Raw genomic sequence first — 20,572 nt, 5'->3', positions numbered from 1 at the left:
CCCACACACATACACATGCACAAGCACGGATTCTGCTGACACTGCAGCCCCAGCTGTGATGCAACAATGCAAACTGGGAAGAGATTCATTTACAAGGCCTCTAGATACCTGATCTTTACAGATCACAGGCAGAGACAATCCTGCAGCCCTAAAACCCATGGGCAATAATAATATCAAAAGCAGCCCTAACTACCAAACACTTACCTTCCTTCCTTTGAAGACATGATACCATACCGATGTGCCGCCGAAGTCAATGTGGAAGTCAGTGAAACAGCCTTTTACACTCATCAGACAGTATCTACAGAGAGAAAGAGGGAAAGTACAAGGGTGATTCGCAACATCTGCATAAATAGAGAAGCACGATAAATCCCTAATGTGGTTTATAAGTCCTGACAAAAAAGATTGCATTTGCTAACTGGGAGTAACCACACCATGAGAACGTTCGACTCCCGACTCAAAATTAATATTTCCTTCAAAACCACATACAGTGGAATTTCCCCTTCTCAATCAACAGCGTTATCAAAGCACAGCGAAATATTATGACTTGAAAAAAAAAATACCGTATTATGTTGAGCAATAAATCAAGGCTAATATCTCTTTTGTGGACAGAACATACAGAACAATATCATGGACGTGGGTTAGTTTCAGATAAAGCCGTCTCAGCACCAGGACAGGGATGGAAGCTATTTGCGGCTTATGCATTTGTCATCCGCAGCGTTTAGCAAGGAGTGAAATTAATCAAACCCCAAACAGCCACGGTGTCTGGTTAAAATCTGTCCCACTGAGCAGGGAGAAGAAGAAAGCGAACAAATCAGTTAGCTCTAATGAGCAAAAGGCATCGCTCACTGCAGGGCATCATGAACTAAAAAAATGATTAGGCATCAATCTCGGCGCAAACCCAGATGGTTGAGGGCTTGAAAAATGAGACTTCTAAATTTAGGGTCACCAAAGTATGGTTTTCACCACGGTTGGACATGCGACTGAGAGTTTAATTATTACCAGACACTTTTTGCATGTGGTCTTTGCACATCAGACCGTGTCAGCCGAAGTTCCGGCAGCATAAATGTCAGATGATGTCACTACAGATGACATCATATGTTACGGCATCAACAAACAAGCACACGGAGCACTATGCTTCCAGATGTTTTCCAAAATACAAAGAAGGCAAAGGCAAACAACTTAGACTCATTGACTGCAGGCTGCAGAAGGTAACACTAGGGTAATACCTTGCAACCTGAACCCTCAGCGGTTACATCCTATAATTGGAGCTCTTAGATGAAAGGTTATGAATAAATAATCAATGTCTAAATAGTGCCCTCACAGAGGAACTGATAATGCAGTCTGACCATTTTTTTTTTGGATTAAAAAGACTTTATATTATCACGGAGAGCATGACATAATTATTTATCGTAAAAAAAAATTATATATAAAAATAACGTAAAACTAAGATAATTTTAATAATCAGAAGTATTTAAAAATATTAATACATTTAAATAAAAACAAATACATATTAAATATTTCAATATTAATACATTTAATAAAAACTCATTTAACTTTATGAAATATTTAAATTTTTATTTAAAAAATAAAATGTGAAACATATTAATAGAATTGTAATATTTAAAAAAGTTTTTAATATTTATACACATTTATAAAAACACATTAACATTAATATGAAATATTATAATATATATATACACTGTATATTATACACATGTATTATACAATCTCCTGCAATATCTGTTTTTATTTTGTGCAGACTTGCATTTTCAGTCTACTTGAGCTGCATTTCACATTCTACGAGTGTATACGTGCATAATGACACCTAGGCAGAAAGAAAGGCAATCAATCGTTCTGTTATATGAACACAGATATCTCAAACTGTGTATTTAGTATTTTAAACCGTGACCGCTGCAGCCCGTGTCATTCATCCCACAGAGTAGTCAGCCAGGGGGATGACGCACCGAAGCAGCCAAAACAAAACTATAACCTTGATGTGCACAAACATGCTTCGTGAGCTTATAAAATATCAGACCACACGTGCAACCTTCTCAAACATTTATTTCACCAGACCACATGAGCGGAATGACCTCAAATGAATGGTCACACTTTCATAAAACAAGCAAAGAAAGTTCACCAAACTGTACTAGAACTAAAAATCCTAATGGGACCTCTAAAGGATTATTTGCATTCTCATGCCATAGTTTTCAGTGAAATAAAAGACATACCCAATAGATTTTCATCCCCATTTGAGACACTTCACTGTTCTGACATCTGCCCATGTAACCCAAAAGAAAAGAACTGAACTGACTTTTAGCGTTGAATTCTTCCTTTATAAAGAGCTCCGTGAATACAGAGAGGAGGGAGTCAAAGGGAAAGTGAGAAAAGAGAGAAAGAGAGTGGGCTTTCCTGTGCAGGAAGTAGTCCTATGCCATATACTCTGATTGGCCGAGAAGGATTCATTGGGATACTGCAGCAGCCTGTGAAGATCCGCCTCTTCTCTGCATCAGAAGTGTGCTGCCTAGCAACCTGATGCAGTCACGGCCAGCTGCAGGCGGAAGAAATGCGCAGCATGCGCCGAGGAGCAAAGCGAGGGACTGTGGGAAATGAGCAGACCTCATCTGGGACTAATGCAGGATGTCAAGAGAACCGTTTTTAGACTGACTCGACAATCTTTGACTGTCAAAATTGAGCCGTGTTGAAAAGCCAAAACACTTCCTGAAGTGAAAGGTAAAAAACCTTGTCAAATTACGAACATGTAATTCAACTAAGTGGACACTGAAATAAGGCTGTCAAAATGGCTGAAAAACTCAATTCGAATTTTATACTGAAATATTATTCGAATTTAAAAGGTATGATTTCAGTTAGGGGGAGAAGCTTTTGGTTTGTCTCCTGAGGCCACAAGAGGACGCAATGATCAAAATATTAATGCACCGCATTAAATTGTTTATTACAAAGCAGTGAAATAACATGACTGTCTGTACAAAAATAACGTTTAAAAATCAAATGCAATTTCATAGTTTAATACAAAGAGCCGAAGCCCCGATCACACAGAGTACTTTTTGCGTTTAAAACCATGAGATGCAAATGCAATGGAAAGGTAAAAAATGTGTCAAGTGCATGTTTACATGGAAAAGCAGCTCAGAAAATGCGTTTTGTGTGAACTGCTTGGTTGCAGGTTTGACGTAACCAAGATCTTCTTCCCTGCATTGAGCTGCTCTATTTCTGAATGAACAACGCAGCAGCGCCACATCAAGTGGGTTCAACTGGATAGGCTAAGAAAAACATTCAAACGCAACAACTGGTAGCACTTTATTTTACAGTCCTGTTCCCCATGTACATAGTTATTACCCAGTTATTGTAATTACTATAATATTATGTACTAACCCTGAACCTACACCTAAACCTAACCCATGTAGTTACTTATATTACCCAGTACTTTCTTAGGTAAGTACACTGTAAGTACACGTAAGTGCACGTACTGTTAAATAAAATACAACCCAACAACATCATTCGGATCTCGTGTGCCACTAATAAGACTGCCTGAAGCACACCGAAAATTCACCGTTTTGCATTCTAATGTGGATTTTATTTTTAAATTCGATGAATATTCGAAATTCGATTTTTAATTTGACAGCCCTACACTGAAACACCAAATAAAATTGGAACGATAATGGTTAACACTTTTTTTTTAATGTGTCCTTGTTACATGTATTTACTATAGTAATAACTATAAATGTTTGCATAATTACATGCAACTAACCCTAAACCAAATCCTACCCTAACTCTATAGTAATTTCATGTTGTTAATTAATATTACTCAGTAAATGTTAATTACTCAATTATATGTATGAAAAAACAGGGACACATTAAAATAAAGTGTTACCCAATAATGATTATTTCCAAACAAGTTTCCCCAAACACGTTCCTCTCTCCAAACTGACACTGACTAACAGACACAAACTGCCATTTACAAAGCCTAACATGTCTGTACTTTTTCAGAGTGTGTCCTGAGAAATCACAGGCAAAGCAATGGCTTTAAATGTTATTTGTTTTCCCAAAAATAAACATTTAATGTTACCTCTGAACTTTGGGATATTTCATCTCAGACATGACGTTTGTGGCTTCAGTTTGTTTCTGCTTAAGATGCCGCGGCCACATATTGTCCACCCAGTCCACCAGATCCACCTGAAGAAAAACAGAAATAAAATTATCCCTTTTATGAAATTGAAGTGATGCCAAGCCTATACCAGAACAGAAACCTCCCATCAGCTCTTGCTGGTATAAAGACTCATCTGTAACTTTTAAAAGAGAGATAACAGAAAAAAAATATGTATTACTTGATTTAATGTAAATTGTATTGTAAATAGTCTTTTCTTCCCTATTGTGACATATATCTGAGTGAAACGGCTTCTCGAACAAGAAATAATGCAGGGCAGGACTTGATTTCGTCCATCAGAAAATTGATTGGATCATTGGATGGTTGTGGTTTGCTATTGGTGGATCTCATGTGAGTGACAGGTTGCCCCGCCCTCACGGCAGTAAACACATCATCAGAGAAGAGAAGAGATATTCTTGCAAGAGGGAGAAGTTATTTTGATTAGAGATTACGAGGACACATGAATTAAAGGGACAATGTGTACTTTTTTAGGTATTTTTTTTATCTAAAATCAATATTTTTATTCATAAATATCTCCTCAATTGTGTACAAATACCTCTGCCAATTATCTGACTTATCCTCGTAAACGAAGAATTTATTATCTTTAAATACATGGGACGGGTAGGTCCACGGAGGCTATTAAAGACATCCTGTCATAGCTTTTTGGTACATAACGGCTACCGTAGATTCAACACGCATTTTAAAAAGCTAGGCGCTGGAGAGCACAATTCGTTTGAATGCAAAATACAATTTCACCGCTAGATGGGAGAAATTCCTACAAATTGTCCCTTTAATGTGACAACAATGTGTACGGATAATTTATAATAAACTGCAATATTCCATTAAAAAAAGGAATTGTCATGTTGAAAAGTGACTAATCAATGCAAAAGACGACACAGTTCAGTTTGTAACTAACTGGCTCCTTACCACCGTAGGTCTCTTGATCAAGTTCTCCAGTTTGGTGTGACTGAACTCCAGGCTGATGACGTTGAACAGCTTGTCCCGCTCATCCTCGGGCGTCTCATAGTAGCGGACGAATTGCGCCATGCTCATCTCGGAGCCCTTCTGCGTACTAACGTCCATCACATCAACATTCCGTCTGCTGCCTGAAGGTCCATGCAGGATTATTGGGAAAAAGAAGTTATTTCTAATCAATCTTTAAGTTAAATAAGTTATATCTTGTTAAAGTGAGAGGAATTATACTGGTAACAGAATAATGAACCTGACATCAAATAAGTATGAAAGGAAAGTTTAGTTATTTTATTGACCCAGGTACAGATGCCATGGACTGTATTGAGTTGCAGTTGCATAGCATCACCACCAGAGGACGTAACAGAAAAAGAATTACAAGGTTGTTATGAATCCATAAATGCATGTGTAACATTGTCCTGTTCATGCATTATGCAAGGTCTGATTAGACACTGACAATATAAAACAGAAACCACAATTAAAGTCCCAGACACTGTTAATGTAAACTAAATAGTAAAGGGATTCTGTCATTATTATTCACCCTCATTCCAAACCCGTAAGACTTGTGTTCATCTTCAGAACACAAAATGAAGATATTTTTGATAAAATCCTCCATTGGCAGCTACACAACTGACACTTTGACACTTCTCACACGTCAAGCGAACATGCTTGAGCTTCCGTTTACCACAACTGATGTGTGAGCTGTCAATGTTTTTATGTGAATAAAAGCCTAAATTCAATGTTCATCATATAAAGCGATCGAGTCTCTTCAGAAAATTTGGACTAAACCGCTCGATTCATACGAATTAGTTTTACGATCTCTTTATGAACTTTTTGAAGAGTCAAAGTGTCAGTTGTACAGATGTCAATGGAGGGACAGAAACTCTCAGATTTCATCAAAAAGATCTTCATTTGTATTCTGAAGATGAACAAAAATCTTTTTTTTTTTTCAGGTTTGGAACGACAAGAGGGTGAATAATTAATGACAGAATTTTCATTTTTGGGTGAACTATCCCTATAATAAAGCGTATCAAAACATATCAACTGAGAACAGTTACCATTAAATCCAACGACTGTAACTGTTCATTTTAGATGAGAATGTGAAGGAAATAAAAGACAAATGTAATGTAATAGTGTACTTACCAACCAAACCCTTGATTTCACTTACAGTAAATTCTGGATCCGGCATTCTGTAATAGATTGAACAATCCAGATAAGCGATTTGAAATGTAAACGATGTAGATCCATGTGAAATCAACCACTTTCACTTTCTCTTACCTAATTCCCAGTCCATCTTTGGCTTTAAATATGAGTGGGGTTCGGAGTGCCTCTCTTTGAACATATTCATAGGTAAAATCTAGGATGGTATAAAAGGAATGGTTGCAAAAAGTTAAGACTGTTTTAATTAATAAAACAGTGACGGCAATAATATGGAGTGCACAAATAAGTGACAAAAATATTACTTGTAAATAAAGGAATTTTACAGGCTACACAAGCTATCAAGACTTTGGACATGTCTACTCATTCTTTATTAAGGCTATTTACCACATTTTAAAACAATACAAAAGTCGTCAAAACTATGAAACAACTCAAAATGGCAGATTGGGAATTACGTAGTAGCCAAATAATGTTAAACAATATGTATATGTAACATAATTTACAAAACATAAATTAAACGAATTATCCTGTTCAAAAATGGACATTTGCTTGGTTCTTAATCATGCATCTTTAAGTTTTTTTTTATAAGAAATGTCTACTCTGTCACCATTAACTATTTAAAGTAATAATAAAAAAATATTTTATTATTATTAATAACATTATTGTTTTAATGTGGACTGTAAATCATTAACTATTTAAAGTCATAATTAATTATTATATTAATAATCAAATTATTTTTTAAATAATATTTTTTTAATTGCTTAATTTTAACTGAAATACAAGTATATTTTAAAAAATATTATATTACAATCTTAAATATTGGGTTTTTAAATCTTCTGTTGGCACCTGCACCTGGCAGCAAATTTAGAAATATATATATATATATATATATATATATATATATATATATATATATATATATATATATATATATATATATATATATATTAATGTGCATATTTGTTAATGTGGCAAGGAGAAGCAGACCATCTTCGGCAAGTAAACTTATGAGCACAACTAGAAGTAGCTACAATTTATATTTGCAGCCAGGTGCAGGTGCCAAGAGAAGAATCAAAACCCCAATATTTAAGATTACAATAAATATCATGTGCAATAATAGGCAGCAATATACTAAAAAAAAAAGTACCTTTTCCCTCCATATGCTGAACAAGTTCACTGTTGTATAAATTGCTCTCAAGTTTGTCCTCCAAGCTGAAGCCCCTGATGTTTGTGATTTCCTCCACATCTGACAAGTCCTCGTTCTCATCGTACATCCTTCTGCAGATTGAGCGCTGGACGAAATGAACATATGATGAAGATGACCTGTCTCATTCTGTGATCGGATATGAGATATCACGCTGCGCTGGGATGTTATATCATTCTCACGCATGTCAAATTCCACGATTAACATCCAGGCCTTAATCTTCGACCATCTTAGTTACAGCTATTACATAATTAATACATGTCAAAGCAGCGCGAACGAGTTAAACTTCCCGATGAACATTAGACACGAGGTTTGCAGGGCAACAATGTGTCCCGTTTCGCACGAGCGTCTCTATATGGTAATGGAGCATCTTGCTCTCTTTGTAATTTTACGAAACATGTGTCCTTTCCTGTTTACCATTACAACGTTATTGCGTTTAGCCTATTAATGTGGCGTATGTCGCACTAGAGTGTCGAATTGCAGGGATTCGCCCCGACTCAGGCCACTAAACACAATGCATATCGATGCGAGACTGAAATTCCCCATTTAAAACGAGTCTTCGAGAGGACAGCTTCAACTACACACCAGTTTGCGTCCGGATTCCGCACACGCCTCCATGTTCGAGCCTTTCGTCCGTCTTAATTCCCTCGACGCTTTATCTGGACCATATTTAACGCGTAAAGTTGTGCGCACTTTGATAGCTTGTATTGAAAACTAAAGTAGGAACCATTTTTGTGTAGTGCACCGTGACGTCACGGTCAACAGAATCAAAACATTGCAGAAACGTCACGCGGATGGTGTTTATGAGGGGGCAAAACAATATCCAATTTTTTTCTGAGTAGTTGTCAGAATGGCATTTTTATTTATTTCAAATCATGTAGAAATAGGCTTTTTTTAAGGGAGTCAGAATTCATCTTTCTTTCTTCTGTTTGGCACGCGCGCTCCTGCACGGTGCACGCACGCACGCGCTGCAGCTGCTAAGCTCGTGCATATGCTTCATCAACAAGACTACAAACACTCTACTAGTGCAATAATTACTGAAAATGTTTGAACTACCGTTTGCCCCTTTTTGACTATCTTTAAATCAGAAATATTTGGGTCATTATAGGACAGTCGTATTATTCGTTATATAAAATGTCGTTATATTTAACAGAGTTTAACAGAGTATAGTTTGGGGGCAATGCATTTTGTTAACTAGACTATATATATCCCCTAAATTATGTTTATATAATAACACAAGTAACTAAAAAGTTAATGATGACCGATGTCAGAGTTGACATAATTTGGGGACAACAAAGTTTTTTAATAAAGCATAATGGTAACTAAAATAAAATAAAAAATATTAAAAAAATATTTGTAATTTTTTTTTATCAAGATGTGTTAATATAGCAAAGAGAAACAGGCCAAATGCATCCTCCTGACAAATAATAAACAAAACATAAAAACAAAGTTTTTGCTGATGTGTTCAGAAAATGTAGATAGCATTTATACGTTTTTACGAATAAGAGGGACACAAATTACATTATTTTTAGAATGAGTCACTAAAAAAAATTTTCACAATAATAACTAGAACAACAATATAAATTATATAATACATAGTTATTATTATTTCGTTAACAAAATCTTAAATTCGAGATTTTCACCCACAAAATCATGTCTGATATGTTCAGACATCAGCAATAGAAAATATGCTGGAATATATATTTTATTTATTTTATGGCTATTATGTCTATCGGTCAGTTTAATGGATTCTAATGAAGTATCCGCGTTGTCGCGGAGGCTTGTGGGTAATGTCTTCACGATGCATCCAGTTCCACTTGAACAAGCCAGCTGACGGTCGTACGCGCAATGCTCCGGTTCAACTGAATCTCTCTGATAGTCTCTGATGATCTCCCCTCAGATGAACATGAGTCGGAGCGAGCATTCTTTGCAGGCTCTGTCCTGGAGAAAGCTTTATCTGAGCAGAGCCAAACTCAAAGCGTCCAGTCGCACGTCTGCTCTTTTATCCGGTTTCGCAATGGTGAGTTGCTTTTCGTGCCTGCTGTTTATTTAGTGCTGATAGTGTTCAGTTTAAACGCCGAGTTGTTAAAGAGAAAAGCGCGTGTTTAAAAATGTTGTGTGTAAGTTAAAGCGGAAGATTTTTGTTTCAATGGCGCATGACTCGAGTCTTTGGTGCATCTGCAATCTCAAACTGTCAGCCACAGTTGTTTAGCTGTGCTAATGCTCAGCTAGATTCTGTAAGTTACGTTTATGCACGGCTGCAGTTTTCACTTATGAAGTTGTTTATAAAGAGCATAACGAGAAGCATAACACCGGATAATACCCGGATGCAGCAAAAAAAAAATCTTAAAAACTTTAGGGTTTCCACTGCAGTGCATATTAATTCAGTGCCAAAGCGATTCTTCAGATATCTTATAATTTTACTTGCACATGTCCAACTTTAAATGAGCATGAGATCATCATTAGAATCTTATCACCTAAATGCACTTTAGCACTTTTAGTTTTTTTTTTTAATAAATTATAACAGTATATCTATTAGAACTTTACATTCACCTCTCATTTCCCAGATGGATGGATAAGCTGTAAAAAAAAACCATTACTACTATGTCCTGAGAAGGGAGAGTTAAATTAATGACTTTTTAAAAATATTATATGTATTTAAAGAAATGTATCAAAATAAATGTAATTATTATAAATTAAATATATATAATTGTTCCTTAAAGTCCCACTCCGATCATATTTTGAGCTATTTGTAAACATTCCCAGTGGTCTTTAAATTATGATTATGCCATTTTTAGCCAAACTCACAAAACCTGTGCCGTTTTCTGGGACTTTGCTTCAGCAGAGCGGCAGTAGCTCATTAGCAATTCGCCTCTGCGTTGTGGGCGGAGCCGTTGGCACGGAGACGCCCCTCCCCCTGCCCGTTGCTGAGAGCTCTGTCTCTCCCGCTAGCTTACACCCCCAACCTGTCATTACCGGTGCAACAAAAATTGAGAGCAATATTGGAGCTATCCAGCCGTACAGTGCGTTTTCGTTTTAAAACGCATAACTTTTGCAACGATTATTTATGCGCTCCTGCCGTCCACATTACTGACCCTCGGCCTCGAAAACGGAGACTGACCCCTTCAGTCGAGTCCGATGCAAGACACGCAAGTGACGCAACCCATAGCAACGAGTCATGGCAACGACAGCTCAAACCGACAGAAACATACAAGTAAACGTGAATTTTGTCACATTGTCATGTTAATTATAATCAAATGCATTTTGTTTTATTGAAAACAATATTATCATTGATATTTGTTTGAGAGGGGCACTTTCGATTAATTTTAACAAGCTTGTGGCCCCGCCCAGTGGAGTTACTACGTCACAACTCCAGTCTATTTTAAACGGCATTTTAGCGTCTGCTACTGATTCACAGCCATTTGAATGTAGAAATACTCAGAAATACAACTTTGAGCTTATTTTTCTCAAGATATGTCCTCTAACATAAGAAAAATGCCACAAGAACATGTTAACACCTAGAAAAACATTATTTTCATCGGAGTGGGTCTTTAAAGCTGCAGTACGGCATTTTTCCTATTTGTCGCCATCTCTGTTCGAAATCTGCAATTGCAGTCATTCGCGGAATTATCAACTTTACGTGGGTTGTAGTTCAACACCCTCGACACGGCACAGCGCGGATGAACACAGTGTTTGAGGAGAGTGTGCAGTAGTGATGGGCGATACCAGAGAATGTCTAATATGGGGAGAACTCCCACTCACATTAAACTTCCGGGTTCTGAACTGGTTGCAGTTCCACTCTAGGTCCATATGAGGGCGCTCACAGGCGGAGTGCAGAATGAATGGAGGTCTATGGAGCAATACCCCTAAAAATCCACTTTTCTCAGGATATAATTTTTTGTCTAGTAATTTGAATGTTGTATTCGAAAGAAGATTCAACAAAATTACACATTACTGGGTGTTAGATTTTTTAGAGTCACTTATTTGCTTTAAAAAGTCTTTTAAAATGTCAATGACGTCATACACATCGTACGACCAGAGACCTGCTTTACGGCAATCCTTCATTCACTGGTGCTTTCGCGCATAGACAGACGAGAGAAGCCGCGAAATTTAAAAATACTACTGTTATTGTGTCACGAAATGTAGTTTTAATAGTTTTTCAGTCGACAGTGTAGTTGTTTAAAGCTCAAATCTGTGGTTTATTTATAAAGATAGCGCCTATTTAAAAGTTTGATCTGACGTTTTCGGAGTTGTGAGGACCAGTCTTTCACCGGGTCTCAGCGCTCTGCACCCCGCCTGGAACAGCCTTTCCTCGGCTAGTGCTTGTGACGTTCGCCGCCGGTGAAGCAGTCGATTCTGTTCCCTACCGGAATTCCTGTTCCCCCCGACAAGGCATGCGCAACAGTTACAACAAAGCTCAGCTGGATGTACGGAAAGCGAAAAAGGCCAAAAGCATTGGCGCAACATTTAAATGCCTTGCTACATTGCAGCATAATAAAATGGTTCTCACACTCCAGTAATATTTCTGTGAATTGATTGAATTAATCTTGCACTTGTTCCTAGATTTTGTATTATGTCTGAATATATTCAGTTGCATTTTGCCCATACAAATTGCATTATCTACTCTGTGTTGATGTTCAAACTCGATGCCTCATATTATTGTCTTATTATTATTTATAAAGATTGTAAAACGTCATAGATGACAGGTTTATGATATACAACTTTGTAAACAGTATGCAAAATGTATTAACATGTTCAATGTCACCAAAATACACATGAGAAAAGAGTTCCTCATAAAAATGTAAAGGAAACACATTTTTCAGGTGACACGTTTTATGTTCTCTGTATGAAATACAAATAAATAAATACCTGTGTCACTTTAGTGGAGAGGCAGAAACTGTAGATGACTCTGCAGATATTCTATGGGTAACTACGGATGGGCATTTTTGGTTGGTGTAGTAGCATACACAAAATGAATTGACCATTGCTTTAAAACCCTTCTTTTAATTGTTAGCCTACTCTTATTTATTTTTTATATATTGCCAGTGATGACTGTGTGTGATGGTTCCACGTAAAGTGTGTGGGCAAGATACATGTGTTTCTTGCAATACATAACTAAATTATGAAGCCATTGTTTTTGGAGTTTGTTTATTTTTTCCCTCGATTTTTACTTTGGTTAAACCTACTCGAAAACCAGTCTTTCAAAACAAGCATTATTTATTTTATAAAATGTGACATTAAAAGCACATGTGAAATGATTGTGCTTTAAATAGTCCTGCGATAGAGGCGTATCTGTAGGCTACTAATCAAAGCCTTAATAAACATTATATTGAAATTGGTAATACGTTTTAAATTTGAAAAGAAATAAGATGGATTAAATTGACAGGGGAAAACTCACTTTCAAGTTTCGGAAAAAATACAATTTACTTTTTTAACCTTTTGGTTTCCCGTACATCCAGTTGTGCTTCTTGCTCGTATTCAGTTCTGGTGGTACGTATGGTAACTCGGCAACTACGCATGACTTGTAGTATAATTGCGTAAAGGGAACAGGAATTCCGGAAGGGAACAGAATCGACTGCTTCACCGGCTCTGATGTCTCTCTAGTAGTGGTTAAACATGAGATATAATTCGTCTTGTGTATATCTAACGGGCGATCTTTGGTATCATTAATCATATCATTTGTTCCCTGGCAAATCGTTTTGGCTGAGGGCAAAGTGAAGTTTCATAACTTTATATTTTGGCTATTTTAACGTTGTATCCTGCTGTGTCTGAATGGTTTACTTTATTTATTGTCTTGTATAACTTATTATACCTTTTAGGCTACTTATAATGTTATAATGTCTCTTACTGATCAATAAAACTGAAATTTAAAGGGGTCATATAATGCCATTTTTGTACAAGCTAATATGATTCTTTAGGGTCTAAATTAAAAGTTTGTAATATACTTTAATTACAAATTCTCATGAGTATTGTAAGAAAACACTTATTTTACCTGGTCAAAAACAGCTCTGTTTTCAGCACGCCGTTTCAGTGCATATGCCTTTAAATGATCATGAGCTTTGCTCACTCCGCCCCTCTGTTCTGTGCGTACACCGTTTGTAACACAATAACCACGTGTTGTTCATTATAAACGTGGGATTATGAATTATATTGAGAACGTTGTACATAGAAAACATGCCGTAATGTACCCTGACAGAGTGTAAACCTTAGACGCATTCATCGTGAAGCGTGCAGCTGGCGATTTGCAAAGATTATATAAATATTAATATAAAGATTAATAAAACGTTACACTCACTTTAGTTCTTCTGAAGGTTCAGCAGGAAGACGAATAGGTTCCGATCCTTTATTCAGGTGCAGCTTCTCAGCAAATCCAGCATTATACTGATCCTCGTTTATAAACCAGTCCACTGAGAAATGATTCGCGCAAACATGAAAGCATTGACGTTGCTCGTGGGGAATATTCCCTTCGAAAACAAACTCAGCCACTGCGTCTTCAGCGGTTCGGATTTAGGAACATTAAAATGACTGCTGTGTACGTTATTACACCCAAGAACAGAACACCACAATCGCTTAGACGCCATTCTGCTCATAGACAGTGCTCCAGCATATCAACAATGACCGCGCCGATCCGCGCGGACTATGATTGACAGGACGAGCGAGGGCGGGTCTGTGTTGAATCACTGCTGTCAATCAACAATCGCAGGAGGGGCGTCCGTTTTATTGACGTCACAAAAACGAACGGCTCAATTTGAGGCAGGGGAAAACATATAAGGAGATTAAAACAAAAACACTGGATGGATTTTTATCATATGATGTTTGTGTACAGACACTGCCAACACACATTTCAGTACAATCAACTTGTAAAAGTGCATGTACCATTATATGACCCCTTTAACAAAAATAGACAGGGTTGTGTCATTTTATTTTATATAGCCTATATTTTTATATAGCCTTTTCATTACTATTTTATTTGCTGTATACTGTTTGTTTACTTTAATTTATTGACTAAACTATTTACTATTACTCACTGTATCTTATATTTACTATTTGCACTGCATTGTAGTTGTACCATATCGTATATGCCACGATGCCATCAAGTGGTGTCTCTGGTCGTAATCAGTCCTTTACTGACCAATCAGCGTCCATTAGCAAAATGCTAGCGTGTTATAGGCAACAACAACTCAACCTGTAAGAAATCGAAAGGACATAAGCACTCGTTCATTCAACTTTCGACCTATAACCCATGTTGAACTTGCAGAACCTACATTCAAATCTGAGATTTCTCAATGACAATCGGGTAAAAGAGACAAATTTAGCCGTCTAGCCCCATTGACTCCCATTCATTTTGCACTCGGATGATCGCCCCCAGTGGAACTCTGGTGAAACTACAACCAAAATTCGGTACAATAGGACTTAATAGGGAGTGGCCAGGCTTTCCGTAGACGGGCTTTGGCGATACTGCAAATTTCTGTATCGATCCGATACCAAGTAAATACAGGGCCAATATCGCCAATATCGATACCGATACTTTTTAATTTTAAAAGCATGCATTTGAACTTGTATGCACTTTCCTGTGCTAGAGCAGTGTGTCATGATTTATGAGGTGAATGCATCATTAATATGCTAAATCTGAACACGTTTTCATGACTACTAGGCCTAAATATTTTGTGATTTGTGCTCTCAACTCCCCTTTAATTAGTCAGTGACTTTTACAAAACTACCCTAATTATAGTACTAGCCTACTAGTACTAGCCTACTGTTCAAAAGTTTGGGGTCTGTAAGATTTTTATTTCTATTAGTAAAAACTGTAATATTACAATTTAACATAGGCTATCTGTTTTCTATGCCATAGTAAACTGTAATTTATTCATGTGATCAAAGCTGAATTTTCGGCATCATTACTCCAGTCATGATGATAATTCATTTTAATATGCTGATTTGCTGCTCAGGAAACATTTCTTATAATTATCAATGTTGAAAACAGTTTCATATTTTGTTGGAAACCATGAAACATTTTATGCAGAATTATTTGATGAACAAAGTTGAAAGAACAGCATTTATATGAAGTAGATTTTTTTTTACAGTGTAAAACCCTTGACTGACACTTTTGATCAATTTAATGCATCGATCCTTGTTGAATAAAAATATTAATTTCATAAAAAAGATCTTACTGACGTCAACATTTTAAACCGTTATGTACAGTTTTGGTTTGTTTATTGCGAAATAACTCCCGATTGTTTCTCTGTCATCTAAGCAAGGCTTCGTTTCCCAAACGCACTGGGCCTGTGAGCTCAGCACAGCACCAGCATCGAACGCTCTCTGTGATTGATTGGTTTTGTCTTGTATACAGATGACTAGGAGAAAAGGTTCTATCCTACACAATTACCCGCTAACATTCGCTTATTTTTCCACTTAGAAGCTTATTTTACGCACTGAATTGCGTGCTAAATTAATAAAAAATTACTGGTAAAAAAAATACACATTTGGATCGATATTTTTATGTGAGGATCGATCCTTTTCGATACCACGTCAGTATCGAAGTATCGATACTTCAGGATCGATCCGCCCATCACTACAGCTGTCAGTCACCGCGCCGATGTGGATATTGTCATTCAGAATACCAAGAGAGTTTGCTATTGTTCTTGACGCGATTCCAAAGAATGTGATTTTACTCTTAAAAAACGCTGATTCAGTGGAAATCAACATGGACAATATTTGTGGTAAAATTTTCATTGATAATGTTGATGTTTTACAACAAAAATGTAGCAATATGATTATAAGGAAAGCTCTTGGCTCAGTGTCTTTTCCTGCAGCAAGATTCTTTTGGTCTTCTTTATTTGGTGATATCTCTTGGGTTAAAGCATGGAAATTACCAAATAAGTTTTGTGTCAATAACAAAATTAAGGAAGTGTCTTACAAAATACTTCACAGAATTTATCCTGCTAAGCATGTTTTGGAAAGATTTAATCTTAATATTTCGTATACTTGTGAATTTTGTGGACTAGAGAAAGAAACAATTTTGCATCTGTTTTTTCACTGCATCTACTCAAGATTGTTTTGGAAAGATTTAGAAACCTTTATTAATAGAAAACTGAAGTGTATGATGGAAATTTGTGTTTTTGATGTGCTTTTTTATACTCAGGAAGACAATTTAGAATGTAAGGAACAGCATATTATACAGCTATTTATTTTATTAGGAAAATACCATATTCATAAAAAGAAGTGGGCTCAAGGTAAACCAAATTTTCCACATTTTATAAATGACCTTAAATTATATGTACATCTTTTGGAACTAACTAAAAACAAAAAAGCAATGAAAACATGTAATGCTTTGAAAACATTGGATTTTATGTAAAAATTATTATTATTATTTTATTATTTTTTTATTTTTTTCTGGCAGTTAATGTAATATTGTGAATATGTGATACCTCTGTTCTTGTGGCATTGAATAATAATAAAAAAAATTTTTTTTAAAAAAAAAGTCATTCAGAATCACAGATTATTCTTTTTGGAAGTATGACCAACATAAGAATTTTCACCGGGAAATGTCATCTGAACTAGTAAGAAACATTCACTTTTGTTCTGGTTCTGACATTGCAGTAAATCGCGCTGATTAAATCTAACAATTGCTTATAAGTTATCATTTCACGCAAAACCGTGCAAATAGCTATACTATGTTCTCAAATTGTTAATGTTAACAACGTCAGCAAGCATTGCGTGACTACATCATGTAATGTCCTTCCGATATTATCCTTGTTTTCGCATGGGTCCGGTTGCAGTCTCTTTTTTTCTGTAGCCACTCCGAAGTCCGAACGAAGTCTTTTGCATTTTACAGCGGGTCAGTCTCTAGTTGTCACTGATGATGATCGTCGTTTGAACCTTTCTGGATCCGCCATCAAATTGATAAGTTTAATTATATCAAGTGCTGTGAGAAAAGGCTATAAATCTCTACCTCCAACATCCTCACACGCAATATAGCTTATACTAGCCGAGACTCCTTCTTTATGTGTACAGATGTGACGTAATGACGCAAAGACATGCTCGAATCTCCCGCGGAAATCCACCAGTACCACTAAAATTAAAAACATTATTACAAGCTTACCGTTTTGCATCGAGCTAAGGCAAGCAGATAGTTTTGAACACTGGCTGGTTATGTATTTTATCAAATATGTATTTTGGATAATTTTTAACCCAAAAAAAGCTACGGACAGCAGCTTTAAATGTGTAATTAAAAAAAGATATAATTCTTGCTATATATATACATACAGAAATGTATTAATATTATTTATATTACATACAAATTGTATTATTTTGTCAGTACATTAAGAATTGTTGTCTAACTCTAATGGTGTTGAAAATCACATTTATGCATTAGAAAATGAGTTTAAACCCATCCTCAATTCATGAATTCATCAATGTGAATGCTAGATTTCTTAATATATAACAGATTAACCATTTTTGGGTAACTTTTACAAGAAGATTTCATTAACATTAGTTAACGTGAACTTATGAACTGCACTTCTACAGCATTTATTAATCTTAGTTCATGTTAATTTCAACATTACTAATGCAATATTAAAATCAAACGTTGTATCTGTTAACATTAGTTAACATGCACTGTGAACTAACATGAACAAACGATGAACAACTTTTATTTAACTAACATTAACAAAGATAAAAAAAAATACTGTAACATATGTATTGCTTATTGTTAGGTAGCCTAAACACCTGTTTTACCTGTTTCCCGTTCGTTCAACAGGTGGCCATGGTGGAAGTACAGCTTGACAGCAATCACGACTATCCCCCAGGACTGCTCATTGCTTTCAGCGCTTGCACCACTGTGTTGGTGGCCGTCCACCTGTTCGCCCTCATGGTGAGCACCTGTATCCTCCCGAACATCGAAGCGGTCAGCAACGTGCACAACCTCAACTCGGTGAAAGAGTCTCCTCATGAGAGAATGCATCGCCACATCGAGCTGGCCTGGGCTTTTTCCACAGTCATTGGAACGTTGCTCTTCCTGGCCGAAGTGGTCCTGCTGTGCTGGGTCAAGTTTTTACCCATTAAGCCGAAGGACCAGAAAAACGGTACTATATCCGCCGGGGTGGCCGCTGCGATCACCTCTACCTCCATCATGGTGCCTTTCGGCTTTATTTTTATCGTCTTCGCTGTGCATTTCTACCGCTCGCTGGTCAGCCACAAGACCGACAGGCAGTTTCAAGAGTTAGAAGAGTTGGAGGACTTACAGAACGAACTGGACCATAGAGGGGAGGCGTCGACCTTACAGTCTCCCAGTTCCCTTTACCCCTAGTTTTGAGTTTGGGAAAGAGCTTCTGGTAATGCTTTAGGTTTGTCAACTGTTGCAACACATCGTGGTTTTGACCATGGTATTGATCTTTGTTGCATGTGGACACCGAAGCGTCCAGTTTTGTACACTGTTTCTGCTAGATTTAATGATCTCAGACTCTATAACTGTGAAAGCATGCACTGCATGTTTTATGGATATTTTGTTTTAAAGTGCACCTATTATGCTATTTTAAAGATTCCTGATTTTGTTTAGGGTGTCTCTTACAGTAGGTTTACATGCCAAGGTAAAAAAAAATGTATAGACAGGGTTTCCAGCAGAAAATTTGTTAGTTAAGGTGGGGTTTGCCGTCACACGGGGGGCGGGCTTCTTTACACAATCGCTTGCGCTCCCGTGGTGTCTGTCGTTGCTATGCAACCATGAACTGCGCTCTCCATGATGACGACGAGGACGTATCAGCAAAGGATTAATTGATTTCTAGCCCTTGCATTAGGCTAGGCTACTACTAGATATATTTATGGAGATGAGAAATAAAAACCCGCCTTGTTCAGCTATGTTTCGCCGGGGCATAGGCGCGCCCAGATGTTTTCTTTTTGACGACGTAGTTAAGGCGGCAGGTGTGTGTTGCTTAGGCGCCCGCCTTAGTTTCAAAGTGCTGCGGGAAACCCTGATATGCATTGCAGTATCAGCTCTTTTCTCACAGTGTCTGAAATGGTTTTTGTAAAGGATTTGGTCTCTTTAAACCCCTCCTTTCCGAGCCCCTGCTCTGTTTTGATTGGTCAGATGGCCCAGTCTCTTGTGATTGGTTTACTCTGTTCTGATTGGTCAGATGACCCAGTCTGTTGTGATTGGTCTACTCTGCTCTGATTGGTCAGCTACAACTACGGTGTTTGAGGGCGAATCAAAGTAGATGTTGTTCACTGGCAGGCAGCCAATGAAGACCATAGGCTGGTATTATGAAAATGTGTTACAAAACTACATAGATGTGTGCAGAAAATTAGACTGCAATTACTAGCGACTTATTTCAGGAAGTTCAAAACCGGTTCTTGTGGGAGACAATAACTCCATTGTGCATTTTGATCTTTGAAACTTTTCTGACCTTTTACATTCACAAACAGCTATATTACACACTACATGAATGGTTATATAATCGAAAAAGCATAATAGGGGCACTTTAATTTTTTTCCTCTTAATTCACCGCAGGGAAAATCCTTTATTTCAGTATGGCAGCTGTGCCAAATTGTTAATTACAAGGTTTTTATTTTCACACAAGGCAAGCTACATTCTTACAGGGACACTTTCATGTTCACTTGACCAAATAATTTTGATGGTTTCTGAATCAGGGCTTAGCTGTTGAATAGCTGAATCAAACCCCAAAAAACAGTCTTATTCATGCTTCATTGTTTTCTTAAATAAAAGCCCCCTGCATGAGCACATCTTTAGTTCAAAGAAAGGCACTTTATCAACATGTTTGTCTGACCTTTTTTGGTAGTATTTGAAACAGCTTCCCATTAAAGGGGCCTCTGTTCATTCTGAGGTTTGGTCGCCAGTACAGAGTCGTCATGGCTGAGGAACTTGCAGGATTGTACGATTATGCTAGCAAACTCAATTTAGACAAAGTGTTCATTAAGCAGAGGACCATTTAAGCATGTATTTGCATCAGCACCATTGACTAAAATGATCAAAGAGGCACATATATCGACATTTAATCACATGTACAGTATTGCCAAATTGAAGTACAATGATTTTTTTTTTCTAAAGTGTGTAAAATAAAATTCAT

General features: G+C 36.9%; 2 protein-coding genes across 5 annotated transcripts in view; one reads left to right on the top strand and one right to left on the bottom strand.

The window, feature by feature from the left end:
• The window catches only part of LOC130078167 (lysine-specific demethylase 2B), a 42,048-nt gene extending 23,721 nt beyond the window's left edge, over positions 1-18,327 (bottom strand). For 2 of the 4 annotated variants that reach the window (XM_056243689.1, XM_056243695.1), the window contains exons 1-7: positions 8,076-8,256; positions 7,434-7,578; positions 6,407-6,485; positions 6,272-6,318; positions 5,087-5,265; positions 4,082-4,188; positions 205-298 (exon numbers count right to left, since the gene is read on the bottom strand). In XM_056243689.1, coding sequence (XP_056099664.1) covers positions 205-298; positions 4,082-4,188; positions 5,087-5,265; positions 6,272-6,318; positions 6,407-6,485; positions 7,434-7,578; positions 8,076-8,108 — 684 coding nt within the window. In that variant the 5' untranslated portion in view covers positions 8,109-8,256. Of the gene's footprint in view, positions 1-204; positions 299-2,228; positions 2,365-4,081; positions 4,189-5,086; positions 5,266-6,271; positions 6,319-6,406; positions 6,486-7,433; positions 7,579-8,075; positions 8,257-18,227 lie in introns of those variants that run through there. The other 2 variants (XM_056243703.1, XM_056243709.1) reach the window with 2 other exon arrangements.
• orai1b (ORAI calcium release-activated calcium modulator 1b) lies at positions 9,265-19,080 on the top strand. The gene is made up of 2 exons (XM_056243719.1): positions 9,265-9,510; positions 18,250-19,080. Exons 1-2 carry the CDS (start codon positions 9,376-9,378, stop codon positions 18,796-18,798), a joined length of 684 nt encoding a protein of 227 aa, XP_056099694.1. The 5' UTR covers positions 9,265-9,375; the 3' UTR covers positions 18,799-19,080.
• The last annotated feature ends 1,492 nt before the right edge of the window (positions 19,081-20,572 follow it).

The sequence above is a fragment of the Rhinichthys klamathensis genome, unplaced genomic scaffold (assembly GCF_029890125.1).
Source record: "Rhinichthys klamathensis goyatoka isolate OS25496 unplaced genomic scaffold, OSU_Roscu_1.1 h1tg000027l_1, whole genome shotgun sequence".
Classification (NCBI taxonomy): Eukaryota; Metazoa; Chordata; class Actinopteri; order Cypriniformes; family Leuciscidae; genus Rhinichthys; species Rhinichthys klamathensis.
The sequence above is the reverse complement of the archived record's forward strand: the minus strand, read 5'-3'. Positions and strand labels throughout refer to the sequence as shown.

Coding starts and splice junctions, on each gene's coding strand:
- orai1b (XM_056243719.1), top strand. CDS start 9,376: ATGATCTCCCCTCAGATGAACATGAGTCGGAGCGAGCATTCTTTGCAG. Junction 9,511..18,249: donor TTTTATCCGGTTTCGCAATG/GTGAGTTGCTTT, acceptor TTCGTTCAACAG/GTGGCCATGGTGGAAGTACA.